The sequence below is a fragment of the Propithecus coquereli genome, unplaced genomic scaffold, assembly GCF_000956105.1.
Source record: "Propithecus coquereli isolate 6110/MARCELLA unplaced genomic scaffold, Pcoq_1.0 Scaffold534, whole genome shotgun sequence".
Lineage (NCBI taxonomy): Eukaryota > Metazoa > Chordata > Mammalia > Primates > Indriidae > Propithecus > Propithecus coquereli.
Genome location: NW_012151219.1, coordinates 1,088,392 through 1,106,574, shown reverse-complemented (window position 1 = coordinate 1,106,574; position 18,183 = coordinate 1,088,392). Strand labels below are relative to the sequence as shown.

The following is an 18,183-nucleotide window of genomic DNA, read 5'->3' as shown; positions in this document are numbered from 1 at the left end:
GCTCCCTGTGACCAAATCAACCAAACCTAATTATTGTACCTAAGTATGGCATTGTCTATGTGATTTTAGCAATACTGGTCAAAGGAAAAAACAGTTTGATGAGATTTAACCTGAAAGGATGAAAGGAAACAGAAGTTCTATAGGGTACTTTTCCCATGGTAAGCTTTTATAAACTTGTTGTAATAAATGCAGTTATGAGTTTTTAGGTCACACACATATATATTTGAAGGAAAAGCCCAACAATACTAAACTTAGACCCCAATCCATCTTCCTTTGTTCTGTTTCAATTCCATTACCTAGAATGTGTTTTGCCAAGGGAATAAATTTTTCTATTTTGGTAAATGTGGCCTTGGTATCATATGTGCAGTTATCTGTGCAACCCAGTGAAAATATTTTCTTGGTAAACATCAAATCACCTGTGAAAGAGTGCATTCACTTGAGAAAAGAATAAGTGAGCTGTATGCTTTCATTATTTTATTGAGAAGTTACTGAAGGGTGTTACTGTATATGGGGTAGCAAGTATAAGATTTGTATCTGAGTCGATGTGGCTTTACTTATGGTTTGATATGGGAGAATAGAAAAAATGAAACTGTTGTTCCCTTCGCCTTGGAGAAAAAGTTCTCCAAAAAGGAAAAATTCCACAATGTTTCAACATGAGAAGAGGGAAGTTCAAGTCAATAGGTCCCATTTTTAAGAGTGGATTTTGTACTATTCTGCACTGCTCACAGCATAAATGTGTGTTCTTCTGGGAGTACGTGGTGTGGGTACATACTCTAAAGCATTTGCCTGAATTATTTCACTTTAGGGAATCTTTTTTCAAGTGTAACTTCTTAAAAGAGAAAAGTCTTATCTAAGCAAAACTCAAATTCTCAGTTCAAGTGCTCAGAGACCCCAGACACTCTTTGTGCTGAGTTAGAGAGTTACAGAGTTGGTAGTAAATAAGTCTAAAAATTGGATTAAAGTATGGCTAACATCTGAGGGCACATCCACTTTAAAATGTTCTTGCTTGAAGAGCCAATGGTTATGTTCTGACATTTCATTTAAAAATCCCACAACACTTTTCAAGGCTGAAGAATTTGGTTTTGTGAGCAAATTTTAATTTAATTAAAATGATATCTCATAAAATTTTTTTTTCAGCAGAATTTTCAGCACCATCTCTCTTTCAACAATGTTTTTGTCTCACCACAAATCATGGCATTTTGTCATTGAGTCAAATGATTAAAATACAAAAAAGAACAGTTTATGGATGTTAATTTTTGAGGTCAGCTGTTATCTCTCTTAATAGTAAATTATAGTATTTTTTGTGGGTTTTTTTTTTTAGCAAATACTGTATCTTTAGTATTTTAACAAATACTAAATCTTACAAAAGTTTAGTCAAAATGTGATCTGCAACTGCTGGTTGCAATATAATTGGTGCAACCTTTTTGGAAGGCAGTTTAGTCAAGCACATTTAAAAATGTACTTCTAGGAATTTATCCTAAAGAATAATTGAAAAAAGATACAGATGCAAGGTTATTCATCTAAGCATGAGTTGTAATAGTGAAAAATAAAAAAAAATGACTTGACAAATGACTTAGCAAGGGGGGCTTTATTAAATACATGATAAACATCCTATGAGTATTCCAACTAATATTTATTGAGCATCTAGTCTGTGCTAGCCACTGTTCTACAGTATGCAACAGTGATGGAACAGAGAACATTCTTGCACATAGAGAATTTACATTATAATGTGTTATTGGATTAGTGGGCAAGTGGCCATCACTACACAGTCATTAAAGGAGAATTATATAGAACTATAGTTATTGATGTGGAAAGATGTTCACTATGCAAGGCTGAGGGTCCACAATTACGGAGAAATATACCGCTTCAGGGTGAAAATGATGTAGAGCAAAGGCAATACACCAAGGATATTAAAATTATTATCTCTAGACCATGAGATAATGAGTGCTTTTTTAAAAAAACTTATTTGTATTTCATGTTTTCTTCTGCAATTAAGTATTAAATTTTTTTCAATTATTTACCTACTAACCAGTTTGAATGCTCCAGAAGTTCCTGCTATGCAAAGATTGATCTGTCATCTATCAATATATCTACCTATTTCTAAAACAGGAATAGAAAAAAACTTCAATTTCCTTCAGATAGCTGTTTCTTTGTTTGTCAACCGTTCTTCTCAGAACATAGTATGCTGAAGTTTACGTTCATTTCTTCCTCTGCAGAAGTAGAATGCAGTCGCTACCCTTCGTGCTACAGTCTCCACATTTTCAGACTTAACACAGGCCACTTCTTGACTTTGTTTCATATATTGTCTCAGAGTATTTTTTCAATCACTCTAGGTTTCAACCTTCCTTTTTATCTGGTTGTTATGGATCCATGTCATGGAGCTGTGCATGGTGGGTATGCAAATTAGCACAGACCACAGAAAGGATTTGAGGCTTGGAATAATCTGGGTTATAGGAAGGAAAAAAAAAAACAGAGTGCAAACTGCATGTGTTCCTGCTCCCAGCCTGGCCGTCTGCTTACTGTTTTCAGGCTGTTGGTGCCTGGTACCAGCTACAGGGACTAGAGTTAATGCAGAGAGAACAGGTGTGTCTTTTCAATCCTTTAAAAACTGGTCCTGAAAAGTTGGTCTTTAAAAAAATCAAGTAGCAAGTATGTGTTTTCTGAGCTTATGAAACTTTATGGCCAAGGAGGCTTTTGAGCAGACGGTCAAGTTTTAGAATTCCTGGGTCCCAAACAGACAAGGAGAGCTGTCCATTTTCATTAACTCCAAATAAAAGCTTGAATTCAGCCTGCAGCTCTTTGCCTTAATCTTACGTGCAGCTCTCCAGCTTCCAGCCTTGGGAAGTAGCAGGGAATGAAGGCGCCTTATGTTTCAGTACACAATTATTCCCAACTACTGTGTTGTGGGTTTTCTTCTCCTTTTGCAAAGATGAAAGATGCCTAATCAGTGGGGGTCAGTATGAGGAGGAGGGAACAGAGTGGAACAAAAGTGTCCGGGGTGGATGCAAATGTGTGGATGAGAGCCCACCAAGAGCGAGAATGCCTTGCTGGTGCCTTATCTGGAGCCTGGGGGCCTTGATTCTGACGGCCTACAGTGTGGACCTGTGGGCAAGGCAGCATTTAAGTGCACAATAAAATCAGCAGATGTCTTCATCAAACTGTGTCTTTGCTTCAAGGTTTGAGGATATTACCATAACTCTCTCTGCATTCTAGGTAAGCAAAGGAACAACCCAAAACTGGACACGATTTTAAGAAAATTGTCATATTAAATAGGATAATTCACAGATGGAGAGTTGAATTTCAGAGCCAATTAACTACCAATTCTTCATATATGTCAGAGGAGTATAAAATTGATTACCGGTTGAGTCTATCTCCATTTTATTTTGCCTAGTGATAACAGGATAGGAAAATACCTAGTTGACTCAAGTTTTGTTTTTTTTTTCAAATGCAGTTATTCATCAGGGATGCTTGTCTTTAAAGAGCCAGACCTCCTAACTTGCTTGAATTTCCCAGATGTTGTGATGTTATCCTTCATTTACTTATTCAACATTTATGGTGTTCCAAATTCCCAGCCACCATCTTAGGATAGAGAAAAGCAAGACAGAATGTTCCCTGCCGGCAGGGAGCTCACAGTAGGATGATGGAGGAATAAAAATAAAGTGCTAAGATGAAAGGTGGAAGGGGTAAGCCCTCAGCCCCTGCTGGCTGAGCAACAGTGCCCTTTGAATCCTCCTTGAGATTTGAGGAGCAGAAGAGGCAATTTGGGGGGATAGGGACTGAAGGAGCAGCCTGAGCAGATGTGCATAAAAGCAAAGGAAAGATGGATATTAAAGGAAGAATTGGTTCTCCAATTCACTTGGTCTCAAACCAATCCAACATCTGAGAATCTTCTGATAGAGAAAATGGATTCAGAATAATACATTGCAGCAAAAATTGAGGAAAGTAATAAAACCATTGAATTTCCTATTACCAAAGAAGTGATACTAACCCACTGTGAGCAGCTCAAGGGCTTGGAATTGCCTCCTTTTTCATGATAATGGACACACGTGGCTAGATCAGCAGCATACCTCGTGTAATGAAAAGACTCCTATTCTGTGCTCCACATTCCAACTTTGCCACTTGATTAGCTGGGTGATTCAGTTAAAAATCCTCAATTTAAAAAGTACATTAAAGTATACATTTAAATATATATCAGATATGTGATATAATATATCTAAGTATTTGAAAGTATATGCATGTATAATATGTGTAGACTTGTCAAAAGACAAAATTATAACAAATTGAAAGATCTTAATTGGCTTTTATTTGTGATTTTAGAATCAGGCAACACCTCATTCTGTAGAATAGAGTGCTCTGATGAGCTGAGCAGAGGAGATTGGCTTTATAGACAGAAAAGGGCTGAAGAAAGTAGAAACAGGGAACAAAAAGCAGATTGGTGGTTTCAAAGTTACTTTCCTTGTAAAGGTTAAAGAAGAGGGGAATCTCTTGTCATGCTGGCAAAAACGAGCCTGTTTGGGAATTTGGCTATTATCTCTCTGTCTCCTGGTTTCTTAGAAGGTCAGATCAACAGCTTATTAATAGTTTGGCTTGATGGCATGCAGCTTTAGCATGAGTGACTTCATATTGGTTTGGTCTGTTGGGCCTGGTGTAGGAGCTCAGTCCAAACTAATGGACTCCTGTATATTTTATTTAATATACTGGAATGTATTTGAAGCATTATGTATTTGAATAAAGTGTCTTATATTTCAGACTGGCAGCAGTTATAGATATGGCTATAGGAGTGCCTGGGAGGACTCTGGCTGAGCCTGGAGGATAAAAATCTCCATTCTTCCTTAATTGTTACCACACTCTGTGCAGAACAATGATCCCTGTTAAGGCTTTAGATTCAGGGATGAATAGAAAAAGAAAGAATAATAGTATCTATGATCCTGCTGGGGCAAGCAAGGGTTGGCCAAAAGTGGTTATAGAGCCCATGAAGGAATTCCATGTGCTCTTGAAGAAATAAGCAATTTAAAATGCACTGAAATGTTTACACTCGGCAAGAGTAGGTAAAGGGTGCAGGAAACACCATATATTTCCTTGTGCCTTCCTGTGAATCTATAATTATTTCAGAATAAAAATTTTAAAAAAATTTTTATGCACTGAAAATTGTGAGTTAATGTTTTGAATGATTAAAAATTAAGATTAAATATATCGTGCACAAGTAAACAGACTCTATTAGGGGTATCTACAACAAATATGCCATCAAGGTACTTTAAAGTTTGTTTGTTTGTTTTTAACAGCCTCAGAATCTATGATAGTTATCTCAGCAGAGTGTTTTTCATCATGTTTTAAGCACATGACCCCCAAACATTCCCTGAACCATATGTTCACAGGTTATTTGGAGCTGTTGTGAGTGTTTGGGTGTCATTCCTTTGGGGGAATATGTCATTTGAGACTTGGCATGTGGCATATGGGGGTATGGCTGGAAAGTAGATAAGGTGAATAGCTCGGCATGCAATATTTATCTGATTATGAACAGCTTCATTTTTCCCTTTCATCTCAAATGTTAGAACTGATTTAGTGAGCACAATGTACATATATATTTTTTCTAATATTTGTTTGTGAGTAAAGAAGGACAATTATAACAAATACATGCTTGATGCTGGGATCAACTAATTCAAGTTCAAGCTATGCACTGTTCTCCAGCAATAAACTCATACATAGACACACACTGTCTGTATATCTGCTTATACAGTTAAATATTAAGATGTCCAGAAAATTATGATCTGCTATTGACTTTATTATACAGCAAATAAAAATCAAACAGGAAAAGAACAATTTTATAAACATAAGCATACCTAAAAAATGGTATAAAAAATCGCAACTGTTTTTCTAACGAATATTTTTAAATGGCATTTCATAAACATCAGGATAACATTTGATCGTATCAATTGAATCCACTTTGAGCATTAAGTGAAGACGTGAGGGATGGGATGCATCCCTGTCTGGGGTGTTCACTCGAGTCCTTTCCACTGAGCAGAGTTATCTGAAACATGCTAGAAGCTCATCATGGATGGTTTATTTTTTAATGAGGTTATTAATCACCCATTCCTACTCCCACTCAATATGCACTTATGAATGAACAGAGGTCATAGCCTATTGACTGAGAGACAGACATCAGGATGGAGAAAGGACCAGAAGCCTACAGGGCACATGAGGAAGGAATCCTTAGACTGGAGCATAAAAGCCCTGCAAAGAGATGGTTATCTTCTGACACTTGAAGAGCTGTCACAGGTGAAAGGTTATTTGCAGACTTACTCTATTTTATTCTGGGATGCGGGTGGGAGGATAGGTAGAAATGACATCTGAAATTACAGAGACCAAATTTTTGCCTCACTGAGCTTTGCTTTAGCTGAAACTGCCAGTAAATAGTGAGGGCCCTATCTCCAGACTCAGAGCACAGGCTGGGTGCTGGGTCAGGAATGTTGTGGAAGGGATGCTTTCACTAGGAGGTCAGTTGTACTTAGTTTTCTCTGAAGTCCCTTCCAGGTCTGATGGAGTGAGGCTGACTTACCCCTATAGTGATGTAAACTAGTCTACTGCTGATTCAGTGTCATGAACACACATTTATTGAGTGCCTGCTGTGTGCGAGGCACTGTTGTCTGCAATGATACTATAGCAATTAATCAACCAGAGACTCTGCCCTTTCTGTGTGCAGGCAGATGGAAGGGGACTTTCTTCTGGAAATGAACGCTCCAGGACAGTGTTGGGTAATGGAACAAGGATATGTCACAGACATTTATATTCTACATGTTTTTATAAATCAAAACAGACTCCTTTCAAGAGAATCAATGCTTCTTTTTAAAAATATTCTACAAAGATACACCAAGAAATATCTTTTTATGATTTCTACAGTCAGTATGGAGAACTCAAATAAGAAATTATAATATGAATTGGGTACTGTTTGCTGAATTAATGACCCTTTTCTATCAGAGAAGAAAAAACTTCATTGGACATAAAATCCTATGTGGGTTTAATATCTATATAGATTAAGAAAGCAATCTAGTTTTGGTTAACAACTGGTCTCAAGTCTGCCAGACTAAGGTTTGAGAAGAGGATCTTATATTTATCTGTTGAGTGATCATTGACAAGTTATGTAATCTAAATCTCTGTTTTCTTATCTGCAAAATGGTGATAAAAATAGTAACTACCTCTTTATGAGTACTTGCACTAATAAATTTTTGCTGAATGAATGAGGGATTTAAAACATTTAATGAAGAATGAATTTATTGCACCCTCATAGTACCAGGTGCACAATGATGAAATAGTGATGGGTGTGGAAGTGATGATGATGATAGTGGTTGTAAAACTGTCTCTATTTGGAGATAATATGATTATCTATGTAGAAAACTCCATGGAATTTATAAAAAATCTGTTAGAACTAATAAGTTTGCCGGATACAAAATCAATGTATAAAAATCAACTGTACTTTATATACTAACAACAAACAATTGAAATTAAAATTAAAATAATGTCTTTTACAATAGCATCAAAAACGTTAAGTGTTTAGGGATAAATTTGACAAAGATGTGCAAGATCTGTGTACTGAAACTGTGAAGCATTGCTTGGAGAAATAAGACAAATTAATAGAGAGAAATGCCATTTTTGTGAATCAGTATACTCAAAATTGTCAAGATGTCTGTTCTTTTCAAATTGACCTATAGGGTCAATGCAATCTGAGTCAAAATTCTAGTAGGTTTTCTAAATTTCTTATGGATTCTAAAGCTGATTCTACAACTCATACAGAATCACAGAGGATCTGGATTAGCCCAAACAACTTGGGAAAAGAAGAGCTAAATTGAAAGACTTACACTTCCCTGATTTCAAGACTCATAAAGTTAATTAATCAAGACAGTGTGATACTGGCATAAAGGTAGACAAATAGATTAATGGAAGAGAATGGAGAGTCCAAAAATAGACCCATACATATATCAATTGTTTTTTGATATAGGTACAAAGGTAATTCAGTGGAGAAAGGATAGCCTTTCCAACAAATGGGGCTGGAACAATGAACATCTACATACAAAAAAAGAATATATCTTGTACCAAAAACAAAACTCAAAGTAGATCATAAATATAAATATGACACCTAAGACTATTAGACTAGAATAAAACATAGGAGGAAATCTTTGTTAGGCAAAAATATAACACCAAAAACATGACCTGTAAAAGAAAAATTGATAAATAAGATATTAAAATCTAAAATTTCTGTGCTGCAAATATCACTATTAGGAGAGTGAAAAGGCAAGCCACAGAGTGGGGGAAAATATTTAATATTTGGAAATCACATATTTGATAAAGGACTTTTATCCGGAATATATAAAGAACTTATAAAGAATATATAAAGAACTCAAGAAAACAACTCAATTTTAAAAATAGGCAAAACATATGAATACTTAAGAAGATATTCTGATGGAAAATAAGCACTTTAAAAGATCTCAACACAATCAGGATGATGCAAATTAAAGCTACAGTGAGATACCATCACATACCAATTGGAATGTCTCAAATTAAGACAACGGACCACGTCAGATCTGCCACAAATGAGGATGTAAAGCAACTGAAACTCTTTGTATGCGCTGCAGGCGGGAGTGTAAAATGGTGAAAATATACACCTACCGTGTGATATACTCATTCTACCCATAACTTATTACTCAAGAGTAATGAAAGTATATTTTCATACGAAACTTATAGATGAATGTTCTTAGCAGTTTATTTGTAATAGCTGAAAACTGAAAGCAACTCAAATGTCCATCAACAGGTCAATGGTTTAAAATTTGTGGTATACCCATACAATGGAATATTACTAAGAAATGAAAAGGAAATGATCTATTGTTATATACACAACAATACAGATCAGTCGCAAAGTAATTATTCTGAGTAAAAGAAACCAGAAAAAAAAATCATACCGTATGATTCAAGTTCCGTAAAATTCTAGAAAATGCACAGTAATCTATGATGATAGAAAGCTAATCTGCGGCTGCCTGGTGATAGGGAGAGTAGGGAGCAGGGGATAAAAATGGGAAGGCAGATACTTTGGGGGATAGTGGATATGTTTGTTATCTTGATTGTGGTGATGGTTTCATGAATATCAAAACTTACTAAATTGTTTGCTTTAGATATGTGAAGTTTATGGTATGTTGGATACCTCAATTTTTAATAAAAGTAGTGAAGAATGTATGGTGGTTGTTACAAAGTTAAGGGCTTATGCCATGTGATTTTGGCAATCCTTGGTCAACCTCAAAAGTGAGGTTTTGATTGATGAAAGAGGTTATGTGGATTTACATTTTTGGTTGTGAACATGTAGATCATTATTAGCTCCAAGAACATAGAAAGAGTCAAGAAATGCCATCACTGGACTTTGATGTGTTAATATGACACCTTGGATGAATCTTATAATAATTAACACATTTCAGAGTTACTCTTTTCATTTTGTTCTCAAATTTTTGGATCGTAAATATGTTGTCTGAACACTATGTTCAGAGATACACATTCACACTTCAGTTACTTAGTAAATACATCCATAGACATATTTTAATAAAAAATGATTCTAATTTTTAGAAAAAAAGTCTGATCCTTCACTAAGAGTAAAATGGAGTAAAATCCCACCCATGTATTTTAATTTTTATTAGTGGATGCCTCTGATCCAAGGACTCCTCAAATCACTTAATGTCCAAAGCTTGTGATATACCATCTTCGAGTTTGATAAGTGAAGAAAAGAGCATTCAGTGACTTCCAGGGATCCCAAAGCAATTCTGTGACTGAAAATCTCTATATGTATGTGCATTTGTGTGTGTGTGTGTGTGTGTGTGTGTGTGTGTGTGTGTGTGTGTCTGTATATATACATACACGTGTACACATGTAACTGCATGCATGGCTGGTAGTCAGGCAAGGTGACAAACAAGACTGGACACAGCACTTTGGGAGGCCAAGGTAGGAGGATCACTTGAGGCCAGGAGTTCAAGACCAGCTCAGGCTACATAGGAGACCTCATCTCCACAAAAAAATAGAAAAATTATCTAGGCTTGGTGGCATGTACCTATAGTTCTAGCTACTAGGGAGGCTGAGGCAGGAGGATTACTTGAGCCTAGGAGTTTGAGGCTATACTGAGCTATGACTGTGCCACTCTACTCTAGCCAGGGCAACAGAATGAGACTCTGTCTCTATAAAAAAGAAAAGGAAAAAAAAAAAGACCTAAGAACTTCTTTGGTTTTGTTGCTTATTGAGTGATATTCTCTTTTTAGTAGCCTTACTTTGCTGTTCCCCCAAAAGGCTGGGTACTGTCATGAAAAGGTATGCCATGGGAAAATCATGAAGACTATGCAAGAATACCATATGACCAGAGAAGAAATAACATGTAGCATGACAGTCCATCCCAAACTTCTGACCTCTCAAGATTGTCCCCTGCTTTGGTGTGTGGTTACTATTAACAAGGCTTAGGTATTACTTTTGATTCATGTAAATTTAACATGTACTCAGCATCTACTATGCCACAAGCATCTTGCCAAACTCTTGGCATACATTTCATGATCACCACAATACTGAAAGATGGGTAGGAAAACCAGGTTTGCTTGGGTTGAACATCTTGTGCAGGGTCAAATAGGTAAAAAGTAATGGAAATGCAACTGGAGTATTTGAGGCAGAGAGAGCTGAGTTCTTCCACAGTCAGCTGCGAGACCTTGAGCAAGTTACCAGCTTGGTGCCCTAATCTGTAAAAGAGAATGATAAAGTTTATATTATAGAGAAGTTGTGTTGCAAGTCTCAGAGCACATTATAGGTCTTCAGTAAATACTGTTTCCCTTGACTATACCCTCTTCTTGTTCTAGATTATTTCCCCTCCTGGTATATCAGCCTAAAACAGGTGAAACTGAGTCCTTCTGGCTGTTGGCCATGCAGTTATCCTTCTAGTACACATCTTTTCATTAGAAATCTATCTTCTCAGCAGGACTGAGAGTCATTTGAGGACAGAGACCATACCCTCTCATTTATCTCTCTTTGTCAATGTCCATCACAGGGTCCAGTAGATGCTTGTGAATTGAATGGACAGGTCTCATGCATGAGGTGCCTCACGGAATCTTTAGGGTACTTTTTGTGACCTGTACCCCTCACCCCAGCTCACACCTACCTTCTCTTTGTTTCCATTCCAGAGACTGCTTGATTCCCTGTCACTTGTCCATCTCTGACTTGCAGAGCTCTGGTTTCCCTGGGTGGCAGCACCACCTCTGTCTGCATGGCAGCTCATGGCTGTGACTGCTTTGAGTGCACCCCACAACTGGCCATGGTGTCTGCAATGGGCCTGTGTCCTGTACTCAAAGATGCGCTGACACCTGGCCAGATCTCCATCCCTCAGAGCCTTCTGTGGACCTTGATGTCATGCTGACATCCTGCTGTGTCTCGACCCAGTTTATAAGGCTAATATTCTTCATTCGATATATGAATATACATCACTATGTTTATAAGCATTATTTTTTTACTTCTCCTCTTTTCTTTCCTGTTGTATTATCTGGTATCTAGTCTTCTAATGCCAGATTGGCATTTCTATTCTGACTTCCAGGTATCACCCATGATGCTACAGAAACCCATTAAGTTTTACATATTTCCATTGAGAATATTTGAGATTGTCATTTGTCCCATGGACAAATATCACTATGCAGGGTTCTTTGGTGAATAATTTTGGAGCTGTAACTTCAACATCAATTAGATTATCTCCCTTTGAATACTTTAGCTGTTCTGAGTTTTAGGCAACTTTGAGTATCCCAGCCTGTTTCTGGACAGATGCCCTCCTCTCACCCAGTTGCTATTCTTGGCAGTTTGCTTATGCAGGGTCAGTAGGCCAAGTTATGTGCCTAATTTAGACAAAAGTCCAATAGGAATACAAAGGATGGAGGGTTCAAGGCAGAACTGGAGGACTGTCTATTGACTCCTTTCACGATATCTTTTTTTTTTTTTTTTGAGACAGAGTCTCACTCTGTTGCCCAGGCTAGAGTGGCGTGGCGTCATCCTAGCTCACAGCAACCTCAAACTCCTGGGTTCAAGCAATCCTCCTGCCTCAGCCTCCCAAGTAGCTGGGACTGCAGGCATGCGCCACCATGCCCAGCTAATTTTGCTTTTTTCTATATGTATATTTTAATTGTCCAGCTAATTTCTTTCTATTTTTGGTAGAGACGGGGTCTCTCTCTTGCTCAGGCTGGTCTCGAACTCCTGAGCTTAAACGATCCAACCACCTCGGCCTCCCAGAGTGCTAGGATTACAGGCTTGAGCCACCGCGCCCGGCCTCACGATACCTTTTATGGCTGTGGTCCCCAGCCCCTGGGCCGCAGACTGGTACCCATCTATGGTCCGTTAGGAACTGGGCCACACGGTAGGAGGTGGGCTGGGGAAACTTCATCTGTGTTTACAGCTGCTCCCCATTGCTTGCATCACTGCCTGAGCTCTGCCTCCTGTCAGATCAGTGGTGGCGTTAGATTCTGCATTATGGCGAGCTATATAATTATTTCATTATATTACAATGTAATAAAAAGAGAAATAAAGTGCACAATAAATGTAATGCACATGAATCATTCCAAAACCATTCCCCACCACCTCTGGTCCCCAGGTCCATGGAAAAATTGTCTTCCATGAAACCAGTCCCTGGTGCCAAAAAGGTTAGGACTGCTGTTTTATAGTATGAGGATTTACATGGATTTCACACTTTCTGTGAGCCTCCTGACTACTTTTGGAGTTTTATAAGCTAAACCCAGAGTTTTCCCAGCATGGTGGACATTGCTTATGATCCTTTGCCTGTGGTAGGTTTCTGTAGCCTGGTGATTGGGTGGGGGCTGTGAAGACATACAAAGGCGCTGTGTTTTCGCTTTGACTTTTCTGGCGGACATCTGACTTCCTGGTTGGCACTGGTTTCAACCATGAAATAGGAAAGATGTGAGGGAGTAGACTGGGCATTTTTGTGCTCCTAATTTAAAAAGATTCTCCATGAGCATCTCTCACACTGGCTCAGAGTTTATGGGGGCCCTCTGTAGAGTTCTTGAGGGAGATAGAGCTCATTCAGAATGTGTATTGGGGTGGCTTCTCTGATTGTTGTGGAATTACTGTGACATTTGATTTTCAGGAAAACATATGAAGGAGGCTTACATCCTTGCAGGCAAAATATTTTCCATTCAAATAGACAAAGAAACATTTGAAAGGTCTTTCTTGTTTTTGCGAATGAACAGATAAAACAATTTACTCTAGGAGAGCTTTTTGTTGCATAGGAAATCAATTCAACACCAAGTCAAATGGAGATATTGACCTGATCCTGCGCTGATTTCCCGTGCAATATGGGAGGTGTTTTGACCCCGGCCCACTTTCTTCCCAGTCCTCCATAGTATCTCTTCTGTGTGCGCGCGTGTGTTTGAGCATGTCTAGCTCCAAAATTCAAATAAATTATTGTGAATATAATTATACTTCACAAATGGTAGAAGAACAATTTAATATGGTCTTGCAGAAAATCATTTTCTTAGGTAAAGAGTGATGTGTTAATTTAATCTCATATTATGGGTTTTGGTGTTTTTTTCATAAGCCAAGATTATTTAGTGCAGTCCTCTGGAATTTGGGGTTATTTACTTAAAATGCCTTCCCATTTTGCTCCAGCAGTCACACTCTCTCTGCTCTCTCTCAGGGGTCCTCACTGCTGCAGACATCCTTGATCGGGAGACAACAGGATCATACTGGCTGACGGTGTACGCCACAGACCGGGGCGTGGTTCCACTCTATTCCACCATTGAGGTCTACATCGAAGTCGAAGATGTGAATGACAATGCGCCGCTGACCTCGGAACCCATATACTATCCCGTTGTCATGGAAAACTCTCCAAAGGATGTATCTGTCATTCAGATCCAGGCTGAAGATCCTGACTCCAGTTCCAGAGAAAAACTGACGTACAGGATTACAAGTGGGAATCCTCAGAATTTTTTTGCCATCAATATCAAAACAGGTAAGGAAATGCTGGTATGGCTCTTTTTGGTTGATATTCCAGCTTTTAATTTCGTCAGTCTGACACTTGCTGTATCCGCTTATTTATTTTATTGTCTAAAGAATGGCATCCTCCTTCCTGAGGGGTAGTTTCTGAAAAGGTGAGCATTCCTTCTGTCTGTTTGGTATGTTTTAATTTCATCTGATGCTGAGGATAAGCAATCAAGAGGCTTTCACAGAAAGCCTTAGACTCATAATAACAAAATGTGGTTCCCAGACCACTCAGAGAGCCAATTGAGTCCTTTTCTTTCTTGGGAGAGAGTGACCTGGCCCGTGCTGGGTTCTCTGGGTAAGCTGGCTTTTCAATGCTTCTATCTCGAGGAACTTCTCCCTTGCGTGGCCTCAGTCTGGCTTGCTGTGAATGATCTCTTTAAAGCCTTTAACCTTAAGCGTCACATTTTTTTTGTGATTCCTGTACTATCCATCAATGAAGTGTTAATGTTCAGAAGAATTTCTGATATCTCAATTTTTACATAAAATATGAAAAACTTTAATTTTCTGTTCTTTTGCTCCAAAAGTTTCTAGAGATTGTAATGAAAACTTAAGTTGTTGCGTAAGGCTCAGAAAGGCCTAAGGATCAGTACCAGGTGTGAAGTTTGGCTGAATGCATTCTAATACAAGTACGTACACTGGAAAAATGCTTTGCAGAGTAAATCTTACAGGTTCGCTGCTTTCTTACGATTCGCCTCTTTTAGTGCTGAACAAGGGATTAAAACGCTCAGTGTTGTGATGGATAGGGTTTTAATTTGTTGAAATTTAGAATAACATAATTTTATTTCTCCCTGAGCAAGTGAGTTAATTACTGGTCAAAAGTTAGGCTAGGCTGGTATTTGTTGATGTGGACAGACTCAACTTTCCTGACAAACTGCTCATCTAGTTGACAGTTATTTCCCCTGCCTGTGTCTATTAAAGTAGAAACATACAGCTGATTCCAAGCGTTTTATAAATGCCAGATTCCCATTAACATAATTCGAAGACAATACCAGGGTTTTTTTCCCCGAAACTATTGATTTTCTCTGATAATGAGTGGGTTAGTCATTTTGTTAAGCAGACTTCTGCATTCTAACACTGTTGAATCAGGATTTGACTTGTGTTTCCCTGTAAGACAAAGGGTCATCAGCTTTTAGTGTCTGAGTGAAACCTGCTTGTGCTTGAAGGAGCAGGCTCAGAGATTTGGAGCCTGGCCCAACCTTTCAGAGCCCCAGTAAGTGGGGGAACTACCCATACACCCGACAAAGGACACATGCACCCCCACCCCCTACTGGTAAGCCCCCTCCTCCTGATTCACTCTTGCTATAGTAAAGAGATCCTTGAAATGTGGCCAGATAAATGAATTCAGTCACTTTACAAATTCAAGAGTGAGGGGGAGGGAGGAGGGAGAGAACAAAGACAAAAAAAATATCTCAGTAAAGAAGTTGAGGGCATAGACACCTTCATATTTCACAGCCCAGTGAGTCTGAAACACCCCCAGATTATCCATCTTCTATCTGATCTCATTGCCACTTGAGTCATTAATGGTGGGTCCAGGATTTACTTTTCAATAAGTTAAAAGACACTGCAAAAGGGAAGTTTCAACTGTTCTTTTCCTCCAGTTAGGACTAAAAATAAAGGATAACTGTCAGAGGGAAGAATTTGGGTTGGATGTGAAGAACTTAGCCTACATTAATGTGCAGAGAACATGTACACTCGTGTCACTAAAGCTTTCTTATATTCACCTTTTAAGAGTTTGCGCATGAACTTTCAGAAAGCCCTATACTATCACAATTTGGCCTACATTACATGATAAGAGCCTTAATCATATTCATAATTCCTCTGTTCTTGACATAGATTTTTAAAAGTGTTTGTGCCAGGAATGTCATTTTTATCTAGTCTGATTGTCTAAAAGAAATATACAGCATTCTTTGTAGTTCTCAGTCACATAATAAGAAAACACTGGATTTTCTTTATCCATTTATTCAATCACCGAGTGTTTATTATACCTATTACTTTCCAAACAAGATCTAATAAATAGTGTTATAAACTGAAGATGTGGTTCAAGACTCTCAGGGACCCAAAATTATATGAAATTAACAAATATTTATGATAGAGTGAAAGAGTGTAGCAATTGATCGTGGTCGGGGAGCTTCACTCAATATGGGGTTGGTATATGCATACAAAAAGAGTGCAATATGCACCATCTGGGGGATGGACACACTTGAAGCTCGGACTTGCAGGGGAGGGGGGACAAGGTCAACATACATAACCTAAACATCTGTACCCCCATAATATGCTAAAATAAAAAAATTAAATAAATAAATAAAAAGAGTGACGATCAGAGAGGGCTTCATGGAGGAAGCCACATTTGGAGTTAGAAGTCCTAGGTTTCAATCCTTCCACATGTCCTAACTTGAAAACATTATAGACCACAGTGGAGAAGACAGACTAAATCAGTCAGTCTTGACCTCTTCAGCTTCATGACCTTGGGCAAGTTATTGAACCTCTAAAATTCAGTTTTCAGTGAGAAAGGATTGTTGCAAGGAATACAGGAGTCCTCACCTGCAATGCTTGACACAGTGCCTGGCGCAGTGAAATCCCACAACAAAACTTGATACCCCATCCGTACTACTTTACTGTAATTACAGGCATGTCGTTTAATCTCTTTGGCCCTCACTTTTTTATTTGGAAAATGAGAATGACCTTGCTTACTCCACATGAAGAGTGAATGCCATGATGTGTCTGAAGGCTGTTGGTTACCTACGAAGCTCTTTAAGAATCATGTTATTACTATGCCTGTTTCTGATGAGATTCACAGAACCGCAAGCCTGGTGAAATTCTTGCTAGCATGTTTTCTGAGTATCATGTTGCCTATAGAATAAACTTCGGCCAGCTCAATGAACTCTCTAATAGAAGCCTTAATTTTTGGCATTCCCTCTTGTCTCTCTAAAGTTATTTTTATGAAATAGTTATGTCAATATAACATTTTTCAGTAATAAAGCCAGAGGTGTAGCTAACCAGTATATTTAGGAAAGATTTATGCTTTCAATTTTTTCAACTAGATGTTGACTCTAGTAAACTGACCTTTTATTTCTTCCTTGGCAGTAGAGTTGGAATTTATAGAGTTTTGTTTTGTTTTGGCAATGTGTTGCATAATAAATAAAGATTAAAATAATTAATGCAAACTCACATAATGTCAGTACTTACACGCTATAGCTTGTAGCAGATAACAGATGTACCCAACCCAAAAATGGAAAAATTTCTCTTTTGAACACTCTGTTCTCTACCCAAAGAACCATTTGATTTTTTTCCCTGCTAGACCTAGAATCATAATCAGTAGTCTGTGGACTTCTTCACTAATTCCTGGGGCTTAAGAAGAAAAACAAAAGCTGTGAAGCTGTAAGGTGTTTTCTGGCCTGTACAGAGAACCCTTGATTATTTCCAGGCTGAGCAGTTGAATTCAATCAAATGCAGCCTACCCACTTGTTCTGAGGAGACATGCCGGTGTTCGCTTACCTCTTTGGGTGAGCAGGAATTTTCCTTTCTTCCAGCACGTGTAAGGAAATCCAGGTGGCCACTCATTTGTCCTCCAGGCTGAATTGGGGAACAGAGATGGGATGTTCCTTTAGGGCTTTGGAATGTTTATTTTAGTAATGTCTACAGTATGGAAACCACTTAGCACAGGGTCCACGTGCCAGCATTTAGTAATGTTAGCTATTATCATCATCCCTTATTCTCCACTAGGAAAAAGTTTGTGTAAGCTATAAGTATCCTGCTTTGGGACTTCACTGTCTTTGAGGAAGGCATCCTTGAAAGGCAGCGACACCTCGCCTTAGTACTTGGCATGTAGCACTGGAACCTTCCATTCAGTTTTGTAAAGTGAATTGTCCAGTGCTGTTCATCTCAGACCCCAGGTGTTGGCGGGCGGGTGATATAACAGAAATATAGTATAAGACGGTTCTGCACTCAGGGAATTTAGTCTCATGGGAAAAGTAGGACCATCACACATATGATATGAGGCAATTGTATAGGGCAGTTTATTAAAAAAATACCACACACAGACAAAACCATAAACAGTTGAATTCTGCGGACTATAAACTGAACAGGGCTATATGTCAGAGCGGGGTAGGGGGGTGGTGGGAGCTTTGCAAACCTGAAGGG

The 18,183-nt window shown here is 38.4% G+C and overlaps 1 protein-coding gene across 1 annotated transcript in view; it reads left to right on the top strand.

Annotated features, from left to right (window-relative positions):
• FAT3 (FAT atypical cadherin 3) overlaps positions 1 to 18,183 on the top strand; it is a 528,492-nt gene that overhangs the window by 138,137 nt on the left and 372,172 nt on the right. The window contains exon 2 of the mRNA XM_012657230.1: positions 13,697 to 14,011. Within this exon, the coding sequence (XP_012512684.1) occupies positions 13,697 to 14,011 (315 nt within the window). The remainder of the gene's footprint in view (positions 1 to 13,696; positions 14,012 to 18,183) is intronic.